Source organism: Harpegnathos saltator, unplaced genomic scaffold, assembly GCF_003227715.2.
Source record: "Harpegnathos saltator strain DR-91 unplaced genomic scaffold, Hsal_v8.6 scaffold697, whole genome shotgun sequence".
Classification (NCBI taxonomy): domain Eukaryota; kingdom Metazoa; phylum Arthropoda; class Insecta; order Hymenoptera; family Formicidae; genus Harpegnathos; species Harpegnathos saltator.
Window position 1 is genome coordinate 329,953 of NW_020230534.1, and position 18,457 is coordinate 348,409.

General features: G+C 38.8%; 1 protein-coding gene across 3 annotated transcripts in view; it reads left to right on the forward strand.

The window, feature by feature from the left end:
* alpha-Catr (alpha-catenin related) overlaps positions 1–18,457 on the forward strand; it is a 115,885-nt gene that overhangs the window by 66,283 nt on the left and 31,145 nt on the right. For all 3 annotated transcript variants that reach the window (XM_011148632.3, XM_019843423.2, XM_025305460.1), the window contains exon 2: positions 2,738–2,927. In XM_011148632.3, the coding sequence (XP_011146934.1) occupies positions 2,738–2,927 (190 nt within the window). The remainder of the gene's footprint in view (positions 1–2,737; positions 2,928–18,457) is intronic.

Below are 18,457 nucleotides of genomic sequence, written 5' to 3' on the forward strand. Positions count from 1 at the left end.
ATGGGAAAAGTCACTTTACAAATACTTGTTTTGAGATGAGCATCTAAGAAAAAGTTATGCCCCGTAAATCAACACGGTAACTTTTTCCTATACGCTCCTCGGCCGAAGCGGTCTCACACCATGCATATGCAGCTGACATTTTATGCGCGACGATGGCCTCTACGCAAGACGCAGAAGAATTACATCACACTCGTGATGAATGTCTATGCGTGTAGAAACGAACGCGCCCGGCCAAAAGTGTCTGGTGATTCTCGATCTAGTGAATGTTCGAGCATTAATGAAGCCGTGCGTACACGGCGAAACCATACATCGCGATACGACAGTGCTCTCGTTTACATAAGACGATCGAGCCATAGGCTCATGAAAGCCCGAGCTGCGCTCCAGGTGAGCTGAATGGAAACGCGCACGTGTGCGTGCGTGCGTGCCCGCGTGCGTGCCCGCGTGAGTGCGTACCTCCGCCCGCCTACGCATACATACGCGTACATACGTGTGTACGCTCGCGCGCGCATTCATCTCTCGAGACAATAGCCGCGAGCCGCCCCTTTGCTCCACATCAGCGGGCCGCGCGCGTTCCTCTTCCTACCTTCGAGCGAGAACCGACGTGGGACAGAGACCGGACAGAGTCCTGAAAGAGACGAGACGAGACGAGACGAGGCTCGCGCGCGCGTGAATGCATTGTCTAATTGTGTGGAAAATGCAGTGTAGCTGCTACCTCGCGAGCGCGCGCGCGCGCGCGCGCGCGACGCTCTCGGGGCGCGTCAGGCGAAATGCAACGGGACTAGCGCAAGCCCCAATGCAATTCTGCGTGTAACAACGCCGCTGCATTAGCACCGCAGGTCGTTAGCCATGTCCGACGACTGTGTTGAAACAGATGCGGTGTTACTCATTATTACCATCGCTTTGTACGGAGCAGCGCGAGGTTATTGTCAAATCGGCCGGTCCGAGAGACAGAGGTCGGTGAGCGGTGACCTGGGAGGGGGGGGCGGGAGCACGACGTTAATTAAAACGCGATACACACGGGCCGAAAGAGACGATGGCTCTCTCTTTCTCTCTCTCTCTCTCTCTCTCTCTCTCTCTCTCTCTCTCTTTCTCTCTCTCCTCTCTCTCTCTCTCTCTCTCTCTCTCTCTCTCTCTCTCTCTCTCTCTCTCTCTCTCTCTCTCTCTCTCTCCCTCTTTACAACGCTCCACTGTGGCATTGCACATTGACGTTCTCGGGACGGGTTTCCTCCTCGAGATGAAATCACGAGATGAAATTTTCTCGATACCCGCAAGATGAATCTCGTCGGGAGCTTTAATTCAACACCCGATTCGTCGCTATGATTTAAAACCGCGAGAAAATAAAATGAGGAGATAGTTTGTGTAGCTTTTTTATTTTTTTACAAGAATTCTCTTGTAAAATTTGTTGCGATGTTGTTTAGCAGCGCGGGAATAGATTGACAGTAAGCTTTATCTCGCTAATGCTTGTTCCTACCGACGTCGATTAAACTTTAACCTGAGACTCTCAGTCTTTATTTGAGGTGAGTTTATTTTATTTGAACTCAGTTTAAGGTTTAATCGACTTTTGCGGTAGAGGGAATAAGGGGAATGCGATAAAGTGTTCTTAATTCTCTTGATATTATGGGCGAATTTAACGCGTCTAATAAAGTAATTTTGTTATCAAGATTATCGTTATTATAATTATTTTAATTACGATTATTATTATTGTTATTATTATTATATGCGATTAGAAACTGTCGTTGAAACGGTCATTATAGGTGCATATACGCGACTGATAAATTTCTTCAACGAACACACTTGATGTAATATTATTATCAAGATTGTCATTATCATAATTATCCTAATTATTATTATTATTATTATTATATATGACCAGAACGATCATTGCTACGGATTGTAGGTGCATATATGCGACTGACAAATTTCTTCGACGAAGACACTTGACGCGAGCAACAGTTACCAACTTCTGCAATGGGCGTTTACATTCGAGATGGAATTTTTCGACAGACACGAGAAAGATAAATCCCGATGGGAGCTTTAATTCTTTCTCTCTGACATATGAATCGTCGGGCTGTAACCTGTGCCCGAAAAGAGGCACACGGGAGAATATTTTATATTGGTTCTTTCATACAAATTCTTTTCAATTTTACATTCGTGTCCTTTTATGAATTTTAGTGGGTAGTAATAATAAATAAAATCTCATTTATTCCGGCTCATTGTTCTTTCCAGGTTGTTTTCCTCACGACGGCATAAAATATTCCGTCCTCAACGATCGTTTAGCTCCAAATTGCTCCGCATTAAGAGGCTTAATGGTTAACTTTAATTCTTAAATATAATAGCCCGTTTGTGTGAAAGGGTAGGGGTAATAAATGAAGGCAGAATGTCAATGTTTTTCGCTCACATATAAAATTCTACAGTAACTTTTGCAGCGAAATACTCGTATGTATATTTGTTGATTAACCAAAATACGCCGCTCCGAAGCGTTAAACAAGGCGGTCATTTAAGATATAGCTTCTCATTCTTAGAGGTACTCTTAGAGGTACTGCATTCGAGTGACTGCGAGCGTGTGTGGTTCACCTGCTCGTTACTTCCCTCGTTTCGTCGCTCAACCGTGCTCTTTAATTGCGCTATGTATGATGTAGAGATTTAGAGACAGACGGCTGATTTATTTTTAGCGTGCTCTCCTCGTCTCTTCACTTCGATCGACCTTTGCGCTCACCAACATGCAATGTCTTTGCAGATCTCCACGTTAGTCTCGCACAGAGAACGGCCGCTATGTTCGGACCGGAGTCTGCGAGCGGTCGCCAGGGTCGGCCAGGCGGTAAATTTGGCGGTCGAGAGATTCGTGACCGTCGGCGAAACTATAGCGGACGACAACCCGGATATCAAGCAGGACATGTACGAGGCGTGCAAAGAGGCGAGAGTCGCCGGTAAGAGACGTAAACAACATAACATAGTCATTAGAACATAACGAGGTCGTTACCCAACTTCGTAAGTCGATGTTCGAACCGGTGATAATTTTATGGATCCTTCGGTGTCACAAAAGTTAAATTTTTTCTATACCGTGGTTTTGTGTGGCGTTTTATCGATGTAGTCGATATTTATGCATGGATTGGATATCCGGAAGATATCATATAGATGGTCGATCGATTGCCGACGATCTAATCGGTATCTATTGGGTTGTGCAGAAAGTAATTTCGGTTTTTTTCAAATAGATGCTGTTAGTTGTTTTTTTAAGCAGTTAACCTCATTTTCCAAACCAGAAAATCATTCTACATTTTTACAACACACATTTTAAGCTTCATTTGAAAAAAAAAGTTGGAATCTGTCAAGTTATTTGGCGTCGCATTAATGGAAAATGAAAAACCAACGTGAACATTTTCGTCACATTTTGAATGAAAACCTTTCATCATTAATATTCCACATCATTATTATTCGGATCCATTTTATCCGTTACAAGATCGCATCGCATTCACATATAACATTTCTATACTGTAAAGATGTCGGTCATCCTCGTAATCAGTGTTGACTGAGGAAAAATGATATCACCGCGATTTCCACGCAAAGTCTAAAATTATCATCGACGATATCGTTACAGCTCTTTACACTTTGCTACACTTACTTTATTTAACGATCATTATTTAACGCTATTGTGAGCGACGCACAACGCGCGCTAATTCGATACCGATGTTTTCGCGAATTAAGGCAGCGCATTAATTAAAAGTTAGGACAATGCGAACGTATCGGGTCATATATTACGAGGCAAACTCGTATCAAAACTTGAGGCATTTCGCACGCCGATATCGCGTACCAGGCATCGTACGACAGTCGTGTGTTGCGGGATTATTAGAAACTGCACAATGCTGCATTGTCTAGTGAAGAGACAGCCTAGACGAATCGATGCGGAATTCGGTATTATCCGAGATTTTATTAGAAAAGTGGAGGAAGAAGAAGACATGAAAACGAAGCGGAGAAGGAGAAAAATTCGAGGGACGTAGTTTGCAACAATAATGGCGCAGTTCGAGGAAATACACGAGAAACGAATAACTGAATTTCAAATGCAAATCTTTTAACCTCATTCCTCGCCCGTGGGGATGCATAACAATAATATAAAAAGAAACGAGCGTTATATATCTTAAGAGAATTTCTATCCCGACGGTGAACTTTATTGCGACGGCGTATCGCGCAATATTTTAATACTTTAATCTACATTACGTTTCGTCTATTGAGAGCCATATTTCTTCCCGTCCGGAGAGATTATGTCGTTGTCGAGAGGAACAAATTGCATTATGCTCCCCGAACTAGACGATTCTCCGTTCTGCGAATAGCATTATCTCTGACAGATAGATATTCTTCATCAGCGTTTTAAAGAATCACATTACCGCGGATAAACTCGTAATCGCACGACAAGGCCATTTGCGAACGCGAAACTGTAGGGCGCGTCGCGAGGCTCCATTTGCGAGAGTGCAGTCTCGTGCGATTAGAAAAATTAAGCTGGAAATATAGGAACGCGACTCTCTCTCTCTCTCCCTCTCCCCCTGCCCCTCCCCCTCTCCCTCTCCCTCTCTGCTACTCTCTTTCTCGTCTCTGAACTTGACATTATTCCGGAGTTGCAAGCTGACATCCGAATACATCGAATAGGTCAGAAAAATCAGATTTGCGAATCTAAAGGTTACCGAGGAGAAAAAGAGCGCTTGGATCGACAAAATCTCGACGGTCAAAGAAATGTCGTGTCTGATAAAAAATCGTGCATTAGCAGATGATATCATGTTGCATTACGATGTAAAAAGCATCCTGCACTACAATAAAGGTCTTTTTGCAATTTTCCTCACGCGTATTTTTGAACTTTTGAATTCATTTGTAATATTTCAACAATACTTTTCGAAATTTTTCTGGGCGAAACGAACGCACGTACAAGCTGCAAAATTGTTGTAACCGGCAAATCTTTATACTTAACTGGCAGCAGGTGTGAAGTTCAAAATTTGTTATCGTTTTCGTCACGTATCGAGCAATACTTCGAGTCTTTTTTGCACGTATTCTCATTGTGTAAAAGCAATTGTAATTCTGTGCCACCGATAGGACGATAAAATACAGACATTTTTCTGCAAAGTTCACGTCGTAAAAGTGCCGCTATACAATGATGCTTTGAACTGCTCGGTATAATGCTTTCGATATTTTGGATACACGAGATATGCTGCTGGCGTTCCATCACATTTTTACTTTTTATTTACTGAAAGATGTCGAGGATTACTTCGACGCGACTTTGCGATTTCCGTCTCACGAGGGAGAAGTGAGAATGTTGCTTTTTATTCCATATCTCAATATACTAGCCTTATATCTCAACTTTTATGTCTGCTCAAAAAGAAGAAAGAGAAGGAATATACGTGTAGATTATTCATATACAGAATGTATATATATATATAAGATGTATCTGAACTTCATTGGCAAACTCACAGAATAGATTCTATATAAAAAAAAATTTTAGTAAAAAAGTCTTTGCAACAAGTTAATGGTTAGTACGAACGTTGAAATCTGGCAATATTGAAAGATTTGACATGTTTCTATGACATGTGGCAGTTTGCGCGCTATTGTTATTAATAGTTTCATTGTTTGTATGCGTCTAAAATGGAACGTACACATTGCATTTTCGACATTCATTACTTTTTTGTTTGATTTGTAAAATCGGCAAATGCAGTTCATGAAATGCTTGTTACAACTTGTGATGATCCAGCTCCATTGTATTCCAACTGTAAATTTTGGTTTCAACGATCCAAAAGTGGTGATTTCGATTTGAGTGACAAAAAACGTACTGATGAACCAAAAAATTCAAAAATTCTGAATTGCAAGCATTATTGAGTGAAAACACCGTTCAAACGGAAAAACAATTGGCTGAACAGCTCTGGCTGAACAGAACTGTCGATAAATCAACAATTTCTAAACACGCCATGGGAAAAATTAAAAAAAAAGGCAAATATTAACAAGTTTATATAGTTTAGATTGCATAGTTTTCTTGATAAAGGAGAGAGGGAAACCATTTTTTAATAGAATTTCTATAATCTTAATATATTTTACCCATTAAATTATGTTTTATATACAAGTAAGTAATTAAACACGTACTATTATAAGTATCCATGACATTAAGAGGAAATAATACGTTTTTTAATGCTATTGACGACAAACAGTAAAAATATACTAATGATTCCCCGGTTAACATCCAGAAATTATAAAGATTAATGGGTATCCTCAAAATCAAGCAAAAAAAGTGTTGTGTTAACATTTTTAACCCACTTATCGCGACACATTTTCTTTCGTTATTGTCATCTTTTGAAGGCTCAAGCCTTCTTAAAAAGCAAGCTTCCGCGAATATGTCTTTTCTTTATTAGGTTGTAGGTAGACAAATAATTGCATTTTTATATATCAATTATATATTATATTTTATATATCAATTTTTATATATCAAGTATATGGACGCATATATCATTAAATTATATTTATTAATCAAAATAAAGACCATTGGCCCGCACACATTTTTCCCAACGGGAAACAAGTTTGTTTATTCCTACAAGATAGAATTCTGGAGAAGATAACGGTAACTAGAAAAATTAGCGCCAAGCGATAAAACGATAAAAACCGCAATTATTTTTGCACCAACCTAATACCTATTTTTCAGCGTAGAACCTGCTCTGTAAGTTTGCCGATAGAGTTCAGATATATCCTGTACATGAACAAACTCATGATACTTACAATGAACACTGAAGGGATACAAATTGCAATTCTCATACTCAACCTTGTGCGAAAAACCCCTGTAAGCACGCGAGCCGGAAGATACATGTATACGTGTGTGTATATGGAAGGGGAGGATGAAGCTCGTAACCTTTAAACGTCACTTTCCGAAGTCTTATCGCCGGCTGGCAGATTATATCTCCGTGCCTTCACGCTAGGGTGCACATTGCAGAACGACGAATCCTACTGTGCCGCTGTGGTGATAGCAGCGCGATGACCTAGTTTCTCACTGGTCGAACCTTGAAAGGTTTTTCACCACCTACAAGAAGCGCCGCCGGCGTATCCTTGCCAAATAGCGGAGAAATAATGGTCAAATAGGGTCGCGAATATTTCTTTCTGACACACCTGTTCGCGCTCGCGCTTGAACCGAGAATTGCGCCAATTGCGGAAGAAGAAAATGGCCCCGAAACGACGGTCCTCAGCGGGAGATGTATCTCTCGCCGCAGAAATCTTGAATAAAGATCTCGCAGCGGGATTAGGCGGTAGTAGCTTGACGTAGCTCGACGCTGACGTTCAACTAAAAAGGACGAGATTCTAATTTAAACATAAGCAGGTGACATATGCGAAACCGAGGATTCGCTTACGGCCGTGTCTCGAGTGGGAGAAACGGGAAAAAAGAAAGAAAGAAAGAAAGAAAGAACGAAAGAAAGAAAGAAAGGAAAAAGAAAGGAAGAAAAAAGGAATCAGACAATCGCGCGCTCGAGTCTCTTAATACAGAAACGCTATTATTGTACGCGAGTTATTCCGTCCGCCGTGATCGATCTTACACGTTTTAAAGAAAAGCGACGCTATGTAAATAATAAAACGAGCTTTCGTCGCAATAACCGAGGTCAAGCATTTCCACACAACCACACGCGACGTGATCCGCGGGTTCGCGGGATCGATGAAAAATTCCCGGCGGGACGGCGATTCGATTAGCGCGCGGCCGCGGGGAGTGTCGATTCCAAGTGATAAAAGTGATATTCGCCAAAACGGCGATCGCGGGGAATTGCGCGCGGTAGGCAGCTTCTGCCTACATGCTTAGCGACTTGAACAGCTCGATTCGCGTGGTATCGCGTAGAAATCGAGCACCGTAAGCGTAACTAACTGTAGAGCCGCGAGCGCTATCGTGCTGGCAGAATTCGCTGCGACACGGCACGCGATAAGAATTCGTACGGATACCACGGCGGCTTCCATACGCGAATTATTGACGTGCGCTCGGCTTACGTCGAAATATTATTGTCATGAAAATTATATTTCCCCTTATAGATGGAATTCTCCTTAATAGATATCAGAATTTTTTATTGAGCACCGCAAGCGTACCGAACCACGAATGCTATTGCGACATCCTACACATAGAAAAAATACACACTGCATTCAAGCGCATTAGCATTTCCCAGCATGTTACTTATCTCAAATATTTTATAAATTTATATATCTGCCAATCATAAGCTCATCATAAGGAACATCATAAGGAAATATATTCAAGATATATTTCTGGACCCTACTAAGTTTAATACTTCAATCAATACTTCAATCATATTAAAACAAAAATTCGGTTTGTTTTTTCTTTTTCTGCATAGGACATGAGTTTTATAATATTCTTGAAAAGAGAATAAATTCTTTTTCCGCGAGTACATAATAATGAGCTTTTCTAAAATTTGTCATGAACATATTTTAAGACTGTTGTCAAAAAAAGTTTCTTGTTGAAAGCAACCGTTAAGAGAAAAAAGCAAACCGAATAATTTGTTTTAGCAGTAAAATAATACTTTTTACCGCGCAAATAAATATGTGTGTATGTACACAGAGAGAATTTTTCTGAAAAGTAAATTTGTTACTGCCTCAATAAACAATTCACGTTATTTTATACTGTAAATTTGATGATTAATTTGGTACAGAATATGTCTGCTGCATAAATGCAATAAAATAAATTGCAGTTCCCATCACGTCATGAAAATCCATTCAGAATAGCATGCGACGGCTTTGCACGAATCCTCGTTAGTTTTGCGTATGCGAATTATTGACGTGCACTCGGCTTACGTCAAAATGTTGTTGTCATGAAAATTATAATTCCCCTCGAGTACAAGATACCGAAATTTTTTATTGAGCGCCGCAAGCGTACCGAGCAACGAATGCTATCGCGACATCCTACGCACAGAAAAAATATGTTCTGTATTCAAGTGCATGTTACTTGTCTCAGGTTTCATAAATTTATATATATCTGCTAATCATAAGTTTACTATAAACATCAAATATATTCAAGATTTATTCTGGGCCCTACTAAGTTTAGTATTTCAATCAAGAATTCAAAGATTCAATTCATTCAAAGATTTAATTCAAAATTAAAACAGAAATTCACGTTGTTTTTTTCTTTTCCTATATACTCGTAGAGTATAAGTTATATTTTTGAAAGGAGAATAAATTCTTCTTCTGCGAGTACATGGTAATCAACTTTTCTAAAACTTGTTATGAGTATACTTTAAGACTGTTATCAAAAAAATATTCCTTGTTGAAGATAACCGTTAATAGAAAAAAAATAAATTGAGTAATTTGTTTTAGCAGTAAAATAATATTTTTTTCTGTGTAAATAAATATGTATGTTGTACGTACACGGAGAGAATTTTTCTGAAAAGTAAATTTATTGCTGCCTCAACAAACAATTTACCTTATTTTATACTGTAAATTTGATGATTAATTCGATACAGAATATATCTGCTGCGTAAATGCAATAAAATAAATTGCAGTTTCCATCACGTTGTGAAAATCCATTCAGAATAGCATACGACGGCTTCGCACGAATCCTCGCGTATGCGAATTATTGACGTGTGTCCGGCTTACGTCGAAATGTTACTGTCATGAAAATTATAATTCCCCTCGAGTACGAGATACTGGAATTTTTTATTGAGCGCCGCAAGCGTACCGAGCAGCGAATGCTGTTGCGATATCCTAGATACAGAAAAAATACAAACTGCATTCAAATGCATGTTATTTGTCTCAAGTGTTTCATAAATTTATATACTCGCTAAGTTCATAAGTTTATTATAAACATCAGATATATTCAAAATATATTCTGGACCTTATTAAGTTTGGTACTTCTATCAAGAATATTAAATTAAAACAAAAATTCGGTTTGTTTTTTCTTTTTCTGCATAGGACATGAGTTTTATAATATTCTTGAAAAAAGAATACATTTTTTTTCCGCGAGTACATAATAATGAACTTTTCTAAAACGTGTCATGAACATACTTTAAGACTGTTATCAAAAAAATACTCCTCCTTGCAGGCAACTGTTAACAGATGAAAAGCAAGCGGAGTAATCTTTTTGCAGTAAAATAATATTTTTTTCTATGCAAATAAATGTGTATACGTACACGGAAAGAATTTTTCTGAAAGGTAAATTTATTGCTGCCTCAACAAACAATTCACGTTATTTTATACTGTAAGTTTGATGATTAATTCGATACAGAATATATCTGCTCCATAAAAGCAATAAAATAAATTGCAGTTCCCATCGCGTCGTGAAAATCCATTCAGAATAGCACGCGACGGCTTTGCACGAATCCTCGCTGGCTTCGCGTATGCGAGTTATTGGCGTGCTCAGGTCGAGATGTTACTGTCGCGGGAATTATAATTCCCCCGGGGTGTAAAGGAAACCAGCAATGTAATACAGATCGAAAAAGGCAGAAAGAAGAGCGGGGAAAAAAGAGGAGAAAAGAGAAGAACGATCTTTATATGCAGCCGATGCGGCGGATCGCATTAAGTCTCCGGAGAGCGCATCTAAGCCGAGATCGAGCGTGGAAGAGACGCGACATGCCGACGGAATGCTTTAGCTCTTAGTTATGCTCCCATTCCCAAGATAATGCTATTTTCGATGTTTCGGGGAACTTAAAGTCGCGAATGCGCGCGTGCGAGCGCGCCGAGCGACAGGAGATGGAGACAAGCGAGTGGCGTCGCAGAACGGAAAGCGACCGCCGTAAAAGATAAGTGGCGGCATGCCAAATTTATACGCCGCAAGTAACGGCGTGCGTAAGCGGCAAGGATAAAGCGACGCTGCAGGATAATCTCGCTCATCCAGCCAGGCGCGAGCGAACTTAGGAGCCGGTGCCAACTTCGGCTACTCGAGCGGTAGCTGATGGATGCGCAGCGTGTGCCGCTGTTAACGTCCGCCGTGCGTTTCGACGTGATAATTACCACAAGAATTACACTTGCGTGCTTCCTAGTACGCTGGAGATACGTGTGTGCGTGTGTGTGTATGTGCACGCGCGCGTATATGTGACGCCTGATACCGTGCCACGTGGAATTTCTTATTTCGGTCGCGCCTTCCTCGTACGGTTACATTCGCGGTTATTTGCACACGTAGAAAATTTTTCTCGAAGATATAAATGTGCGCTAACGCAGATAAAATACCACAATAGTCTCGCTCGTCCTCTCTCGTCTAGGATGTACGAATATCGAAAATATTCAAAGAAAGTAAAGGGACGTAAAGTCGATGATGAATTCGATCGAAATCATGCGGGGAATAAAGTTAAAATTATAAAGAAATTAATTATCGGTTTGATATTTCTAAAATTTCATCGCAATATCTGGAAAGTGTCACGTACATATATGTCGATGATTTAATCATTATTCAGCTTATACTTGAGTTATATTGATATATTGGCTCGATCTGAATGTGATATCTATTAAGTACCGACTAGATCATTAACAATCGATCATATGATATCTTCTAGATATAAAATCAATATATAGGTGTGGACTATAACATCGACATGACATCGAAATGTCATGCGAATCCGTTATCAACACAGAACCTTTTAGTTTTTATAAAATCGGAAAATCATCATCGACCTCGATTCGATCATCGACTTATGAATGAGGAAGATTTAAAAAACAAGGAATAAAATATATACACCAAAATAATCCCCCCCTCCCCCTCAGGAATATGAAACCTGTTCAATTGTTTTGGAACGGACATGAAAACAAATTCCTGTACTGAATATATCTTCCTCCTATTATATATATATGATGTCCCATTTTAATTGAGCCAGGCAAAAATCTCGAAAAATATGAAAGATACTAAGAAACCTTTGAGACAACAGTTGTATGATTTCAAAGAGGACGTAAAACAACTATATCATTTTATTTACAGATGGCGTTATTTTCGAGATATTCACTGATCATTATTTTTTTTAAATGAGAACCTTTTAAATAAGAATTTTTTATTATAACATCTTTTTCTACCAATTCATTTGACAACTTTTGTCTGAAACATTTTTTTATTTACCTAATATTTTTTTTAAGAAAACTTGATAACTTTTCCAATATTTAACTTACAATATTTCGCTAACTATCTGACGGAAGAAAAAGTGATACTAGACTTTTTTATTCTATTTGGTCTCAAGAATATATTGTTATAATAGCGCCTGGACTTTTGTTAATTTGATGATTTTGAAATTTCCAAAGTCGATAAGTTAACAAAAGTTAGGACCCTATTGTAACAATATATTTTTGAGTACAAATAGAATAAAAAAGTCCACTACTATTTTTTCTTTCGATAAATAGCGAGATATCGTAAGTTAAATGATGAAAAAGTTACCAAGTTTTCCTTAAATATCTTACAAAATATTAGGCAAATAAAAAAATGTTTCAGACAAAAGTTGTTCAAATTAATTAGTAGAAAAAGATGATATAATAAAAAATTGGGATGATATATCAAAAACATTTAAATTTCATTTAAATTTTTCAAGAAAAATAATGATCAATAAATATCTCGAAAGTGATGCGAAATCTGTAAACAAAATGATATAATTGCTTTATGATTTGATCATGTCCTCTTTGAAACCATACAAAATTTGTCTGAAACTGTTTCTTAGTATCTTTCATATTTTTTAAAACTTTTTCCTGGCTCATTTAAAATGTATATCATATATCGTTGGATCTGATTTTCGGTTTAGTCGTGTCTTCCGTGGATGTTTTCCATTTGACGACGTTATTTTTTTTTATTAATAACGCAATTTTTCACGGGTGGGAATAACAGATATAATCATTATTTTTATCGTTGCTTTGTATACATTTATGTATAATAAGCTGTAGAGAGCAAATCCTAGAAAGAAAATTTGATAGAGAAAATCAAAACTTGATAGAGAAAATAACGGAAAAAAATATTATAATAACTCATTGTTTTATGTGTGACAAAGAGTTACTTTTCTCAAATAAGGTAACTTTTTATATAAAATAACGGATTACAATAACGAGTTATCAAGTAATAATATTCTTTTGAAAAAGTAACATTCCTAATCCTAGTTACATCCGAATATGCGTTGTTATAACGAGCCGTTGTCATCGTTGTCAGTAAATTAATCGTCATCGCGATACACACGATGCACAACTGCGCAAGCAAAGATCGAACTCGAGATAATTGACAATAAAGCGGTTACATGCAAATAGAGGCTGAAAATAAAACGTCAACGTGGAGCGAGAATGAATTGTCCGCCGTATTGAGATATCGAACCTTCGCGAAATCGAAGGAAGAAGCGTTTTCGATAAATCAGGCAGGGCCAGAGGATAGAAGAGAGAAGGGACAGGTGAACATCGGCCAATATCGAGCACACATCACGGATTTATTTGTGCGGCGCTGCCGATTTTTTCATTCCTGCATCGCCGCAAATCACTACGCGGTTCGATCGCGACAGTTATATCGATGAATGTCAAACGGTAACTATTTCCATGCTCTGTGTGCTTTTACAACCGTTATTACCGTGACATTTTTACGACAATCGTAGAATTGAGTCACAAGTAAGTGCGAAACAAAACATTGATTAATCGCCCATATGTGGACAAGAGAACGCGAGGTGAGAAATCAGCATATGATCGATAGGCGTATGTTAGTTTTAATTCTTCGTACAAGATACTCGATGAAGAAAAATCGAAGAACACAAACACGTCCTTCAGCCTGAATACCTTCGCCATTTTAGTCTTTAAATAAGAATAATCGGTATTTTTCCAACATTGAATAAAAAAACATTTTCCTTAAAATTTTAGTTATAATATCCAAATAAATTTCTATTTCTTGTGATACAATTAATTGCTTTAATTGTCAACGTGACGGACAAAAAATTTTCTAACTCCGTTGATGTTTGCAATGAGAAATGTTAAATTATTCATAAGATTAATTAAGCTATTTTGAATATTATGAATACAAACGAGACAGGAAGAGAAAAAAAGAAAGAGAGAGAGAGAGAGAGAGAGAGAGAAACTTTTTCAGTTAAAAAGCATCAATTTAATATGTTCAGTCTGTTAAATATTCATTATGTGGAACAGTGTTGAGAGGCATTGGTACGTTTGCTGTATAAAATTTTTCGCTTATTAAAAACAACACGTACCGTGCGCGCAGAAATTCGGTTAATGAATTTCTGCTTCCGCTAACCAATCTGATCTTTAATTTATACGCTAATTGCGTAAGAAGATTCACTTTATGCTTGGATTTTACACAACATTCTCTCATGATGCTTTCACCGTGCATAAATTTGTATATTTACCTCTCAGTTAATCGTGAAACAAACCGACCCGTCGAAACGCCCGCGAATGGTATGGAACACGTCAAGTTACACCGACGTTCCGCAGGTTTAATTATGCATATACAGGTGCATATTAATCGCATATCCTACTATATTCATACGTCTCGTTTAATTCGCGTCCCGCCGCGCACCGTTCGCCGAATCGAATTAATGACGCCGTCCGACCGTCCGATCGATCGGACTCGTTAAATAAGCGACGGCCGTCTCGATCGTTGACACCATCGAGATAAGCGCGCGATTTTACCGCGATATTATACCTCGCGCACGTCGTCCTCGATTCGCGATTACAAATAAGCCGACATTTCCGGGACGTAACGTCGATATACAAGTCCATTTCTACGTCGGCCAACCGAATCCCGGGAACGAATAATAAAAAAAAAAGAAGTCCCTGCAGCTTTCGAACGACTGGAGGGCACAAAAGAGCAATTTTTATTATAGCGTGTCGGCCATCAACAACGGAAGATGTAGCGTAGAAGATGTTTGCCGCAACGGTATTTCCGCAACGGACGATAACAGCGCGGAGGGTCGTTTTATTATTTCCGCGAAAATTGGCGGAAATCGTCCCCCGATTGAATTATACCGCGCGCGCGCGCGCGCGCTCGTACAAGCGTCCGAATTAATCGGCCGATCGTCTCCGTGAGGAAGGGACACGATTACACGAAGGGGCGCGCTACGAGGTATCAAGTCGACTTAATGGCGCGGACCAACGGTAAACGCGGATAAACGTTCCGTTAACGAGTAAAGTTGGTGATTCATTAGCCGCATTGATCGTCCATAAGCGCGCGCGCGCGTTATCACGGTTATCGTAAAACGTCGTTCCGCACGGTTTACTCCCGCAATTTGATAGCGCCCCATTGATGAGCTCGCAAAACCGCTTGCACCGCGGGCGCATGTGAAAATCTCTATATTGTGCGTGGGAACTCTCGGTGAAACCAAAACGTACGCGCAAATCGATTACGCGCATCGCCGGACGACAGCGCTCGGAACGATCGAACGGTACCACCGTGCGACGCACGATGCCAGTCCTGAGCTCTTCGTTTCAGATCCGTTGTAAGGACGTTTCAATTATTTCGCATAAATACAACATGCGTAGCTGAGAGAAGTTATTTATATAAGAAATATATAAACATTGAATGATTAATTCTTTATTATGATAATTTAATTTATGCCTAAGTTAGCTTTTCTTCAATTAAATTAATTGATTTAACTTTTAATCAAGTTAGTTTGTTTAAGTAACTGTTAACCTAATTAAGTTAATTTTATAGGGCCTTAACTTTAAACATATCTTGGTTAAAAGATATTTTGACTTATCCAATCTTCTAGTCCACAAGCATTGTATCAAATAAATTCTCTCTCTCTCTCTCCCTTTCTCTCTCTCTCTCTCTCTCTCTCTCTCTCTCTCCCTTTCTCTCTCTCTCTCTCTCTCTCTCTCTCTCTCTCTCTCTCTCTCTCTCTCTCTCTCTCTCTCTCTTTGTCTAATATAGCCTTTTTATATTTTTTTCTTTTTACATATAAATCTTATATATGCTCTGTTGTATGTTCTGTATGTATGGTATGTTCTGTTCTATAGTAGGATAAGTCCGGGATAGATGAGCATAGGAGATAGATAGTCAATTGCTATAATTTTGTTAATATATGCTAGACGTCAGCGCTGATCGGTCAGTTGTAAGTTGGATGTACCACGAGTAAGTGTGTTTCATCCTGATGCCCAGAAACACTGCTATTGTGAGTAAATAAATGTTTCATGTTTCTATTATCCTCCAAAATGTTTCACACGTCGAAATAATACCTTGCGAATACGGTTTATTTTGAGTTACAACATTAGACCTGGGCTTAAACGACTAAAAAACGTTGTATTTAACCTAAAAATTTATTACCGAGATGACGTATGCCCAACTATCCTTTGACATATGACCATCTAACTTGGACACCTGGCAATCTATCCCTCAGAATATTTTTAATATTTCGTTATTATTGGCGTCCCATGAATTTTTTTTTCACAAAAACTTCTTTCTGTCCTTAAACATTATCCTCTACTGAATGTGTTAACATGTTGTTGACCATTTATTGCATTAACACAGATGAGTTATTTGCAATTAAAAAAGCTATGTCCATCTATCCTGGACTTACCCTATTTAAGAAAATATCTAACTATGCCTATGCAGGAATCTTCCCAGAAAAATTTCGTATATTTTTAAGCTCCATAAATTCAATGGCGAAAATACAGAAGTAAGTAAAATAAAAGTTACAAGAGACAGCGTCATTCGAGATTTTTGACAAATCTCGAAAAACGTCGCGATGGTGCTTCTTATATTTTTAATCTGAATCTAAATTGATATCCGCACGAATTTGAACACCAAAGAAATCGATCTGATAAATTCCAAATGGCCCCGGTATGGCGCTATCGGAATGTAAAAATTTGCGAAAACGCGCAGTTTAAGTACAATCATCGTTATTAATTTCATATAATTATTCTTATTAGCCCGATAAGAATTTCCCTGTAATTTCCGCGGCAAAGAGAGCGCGCGTTAGCGGCTTCGTTACTTATCTGCATAGAATTTGCATTCTGCCTGGTTAATTATCACAACGATTACCGTAATAAGAGGGGAATTCAGAGAGGCTGAGTTACCGGCCGATGAATGGCCGCGTGGTTCGCAGCGCACAATTGCGCAATGCCTGTAATCGCGCGGACATCGTGGCGGAGAAATTCAAGCCATAAATCACAATATCGCAGCGTTGATGTGATTACATACGGCGCGCCGCCATCGGAGAAGGTTACTCGTTTATGACTCAGGGTTTTCATAATCACGCGAACAAACCAAACGCATAATCGTCGCTCCCGCAACGTCGTTGCATGCGAATGGGGAGTTACAGAGGTAACAATTAAAAGGCCGATACGCATCTGCCGGAAGCTTTATCCCGGCGAGAATTCGTGACCACATCTCGCACAGTCCCAGTGTAGCTATTTGTTCCCTTCTTGCATAGCTTTCAACCCCTTTTCTACTCGTTGTTCAACTAGACGGAATCTTCGCGTTTCGTGCGTGGCATTTCGTCAACGTCTGGATAAAAGCCGAATCTCACTATTCGCCTGGACGACGGCAAAGAGAGATCCTCCGTCGAACCTCTGTCAAATGTTTTCTTTTTTTTTTTTAGTGGAAATTTTTCTTTTCTTTCTTTTATTCCTTTTCGAATAATTGAGATATGACGGGAGCGGGGAAATACCGCGCTTTCAAAAATACAATCGATGTATTTTTTATGTTTTACTGAACACCCTAGACTTGGAACTGGTAGTTCAGTTATATTGGATTGTTCAGAAAGTAATTTCGGCTTTTTGTATGAAAATGAAAGACGATATTTTTAATAGAACAGAATAGAATTTAACAGAATAGAATTTAATAGAATAGAAAAGTTTCTGTTAAGGATTGACCATTTTGTTCTAACACCTTTCGTCATTTTTGAGATAATAATATGATTCCATGCTCGTAGAACTTCTCGTAGAACTTCCTTATTGACAAAAAACTGAATTAAGTGGTTTTTGACACCTTCATTTGAATCAAAAGTTTTACTATCCAAAGAATTTTGCAGCGAAACAAATGATAATCGGATGATGCCAGATCAGTTGAATATGGTGGATGAGGTAGCAAATCCTATCCAAGCGCTAACAGCTTTTGGCGAGTCATTAAAGGTAAATAGGGTGTCAATAAGGCCGTTTTTTGACTCCTCTTCAATTGGCTCGATACTGTGAGAAATTATTACTGTTGACGTATCTCACAATCCCCTGAAACACGTTTTTCGATCGGTCAATTAGAATCAAAGATAGAACAGTTTGAAGATTCTCGATTTGCTATACTTCAATTTAGAACTCGTCATATTTCTCTAAGTTATTAATCAATTTCAGCCATCAAACTTTTACAAAAACTATGCATACGTATGATGTTGAATATATGTAAAAGTCGTTGATCTAGCCCCTTAGACTGACCTTGAAAATGTCCTCGTTTGAATAAGACTGGTAACATGGTTTTCGCATATCTTTTCTATTTCTGGGAATCAAAAGTAACTTTTCTATTCTGAAATCTTTATAGGCGTGGTATGTAATATACAAAAAAGCATTTCTGTATCAT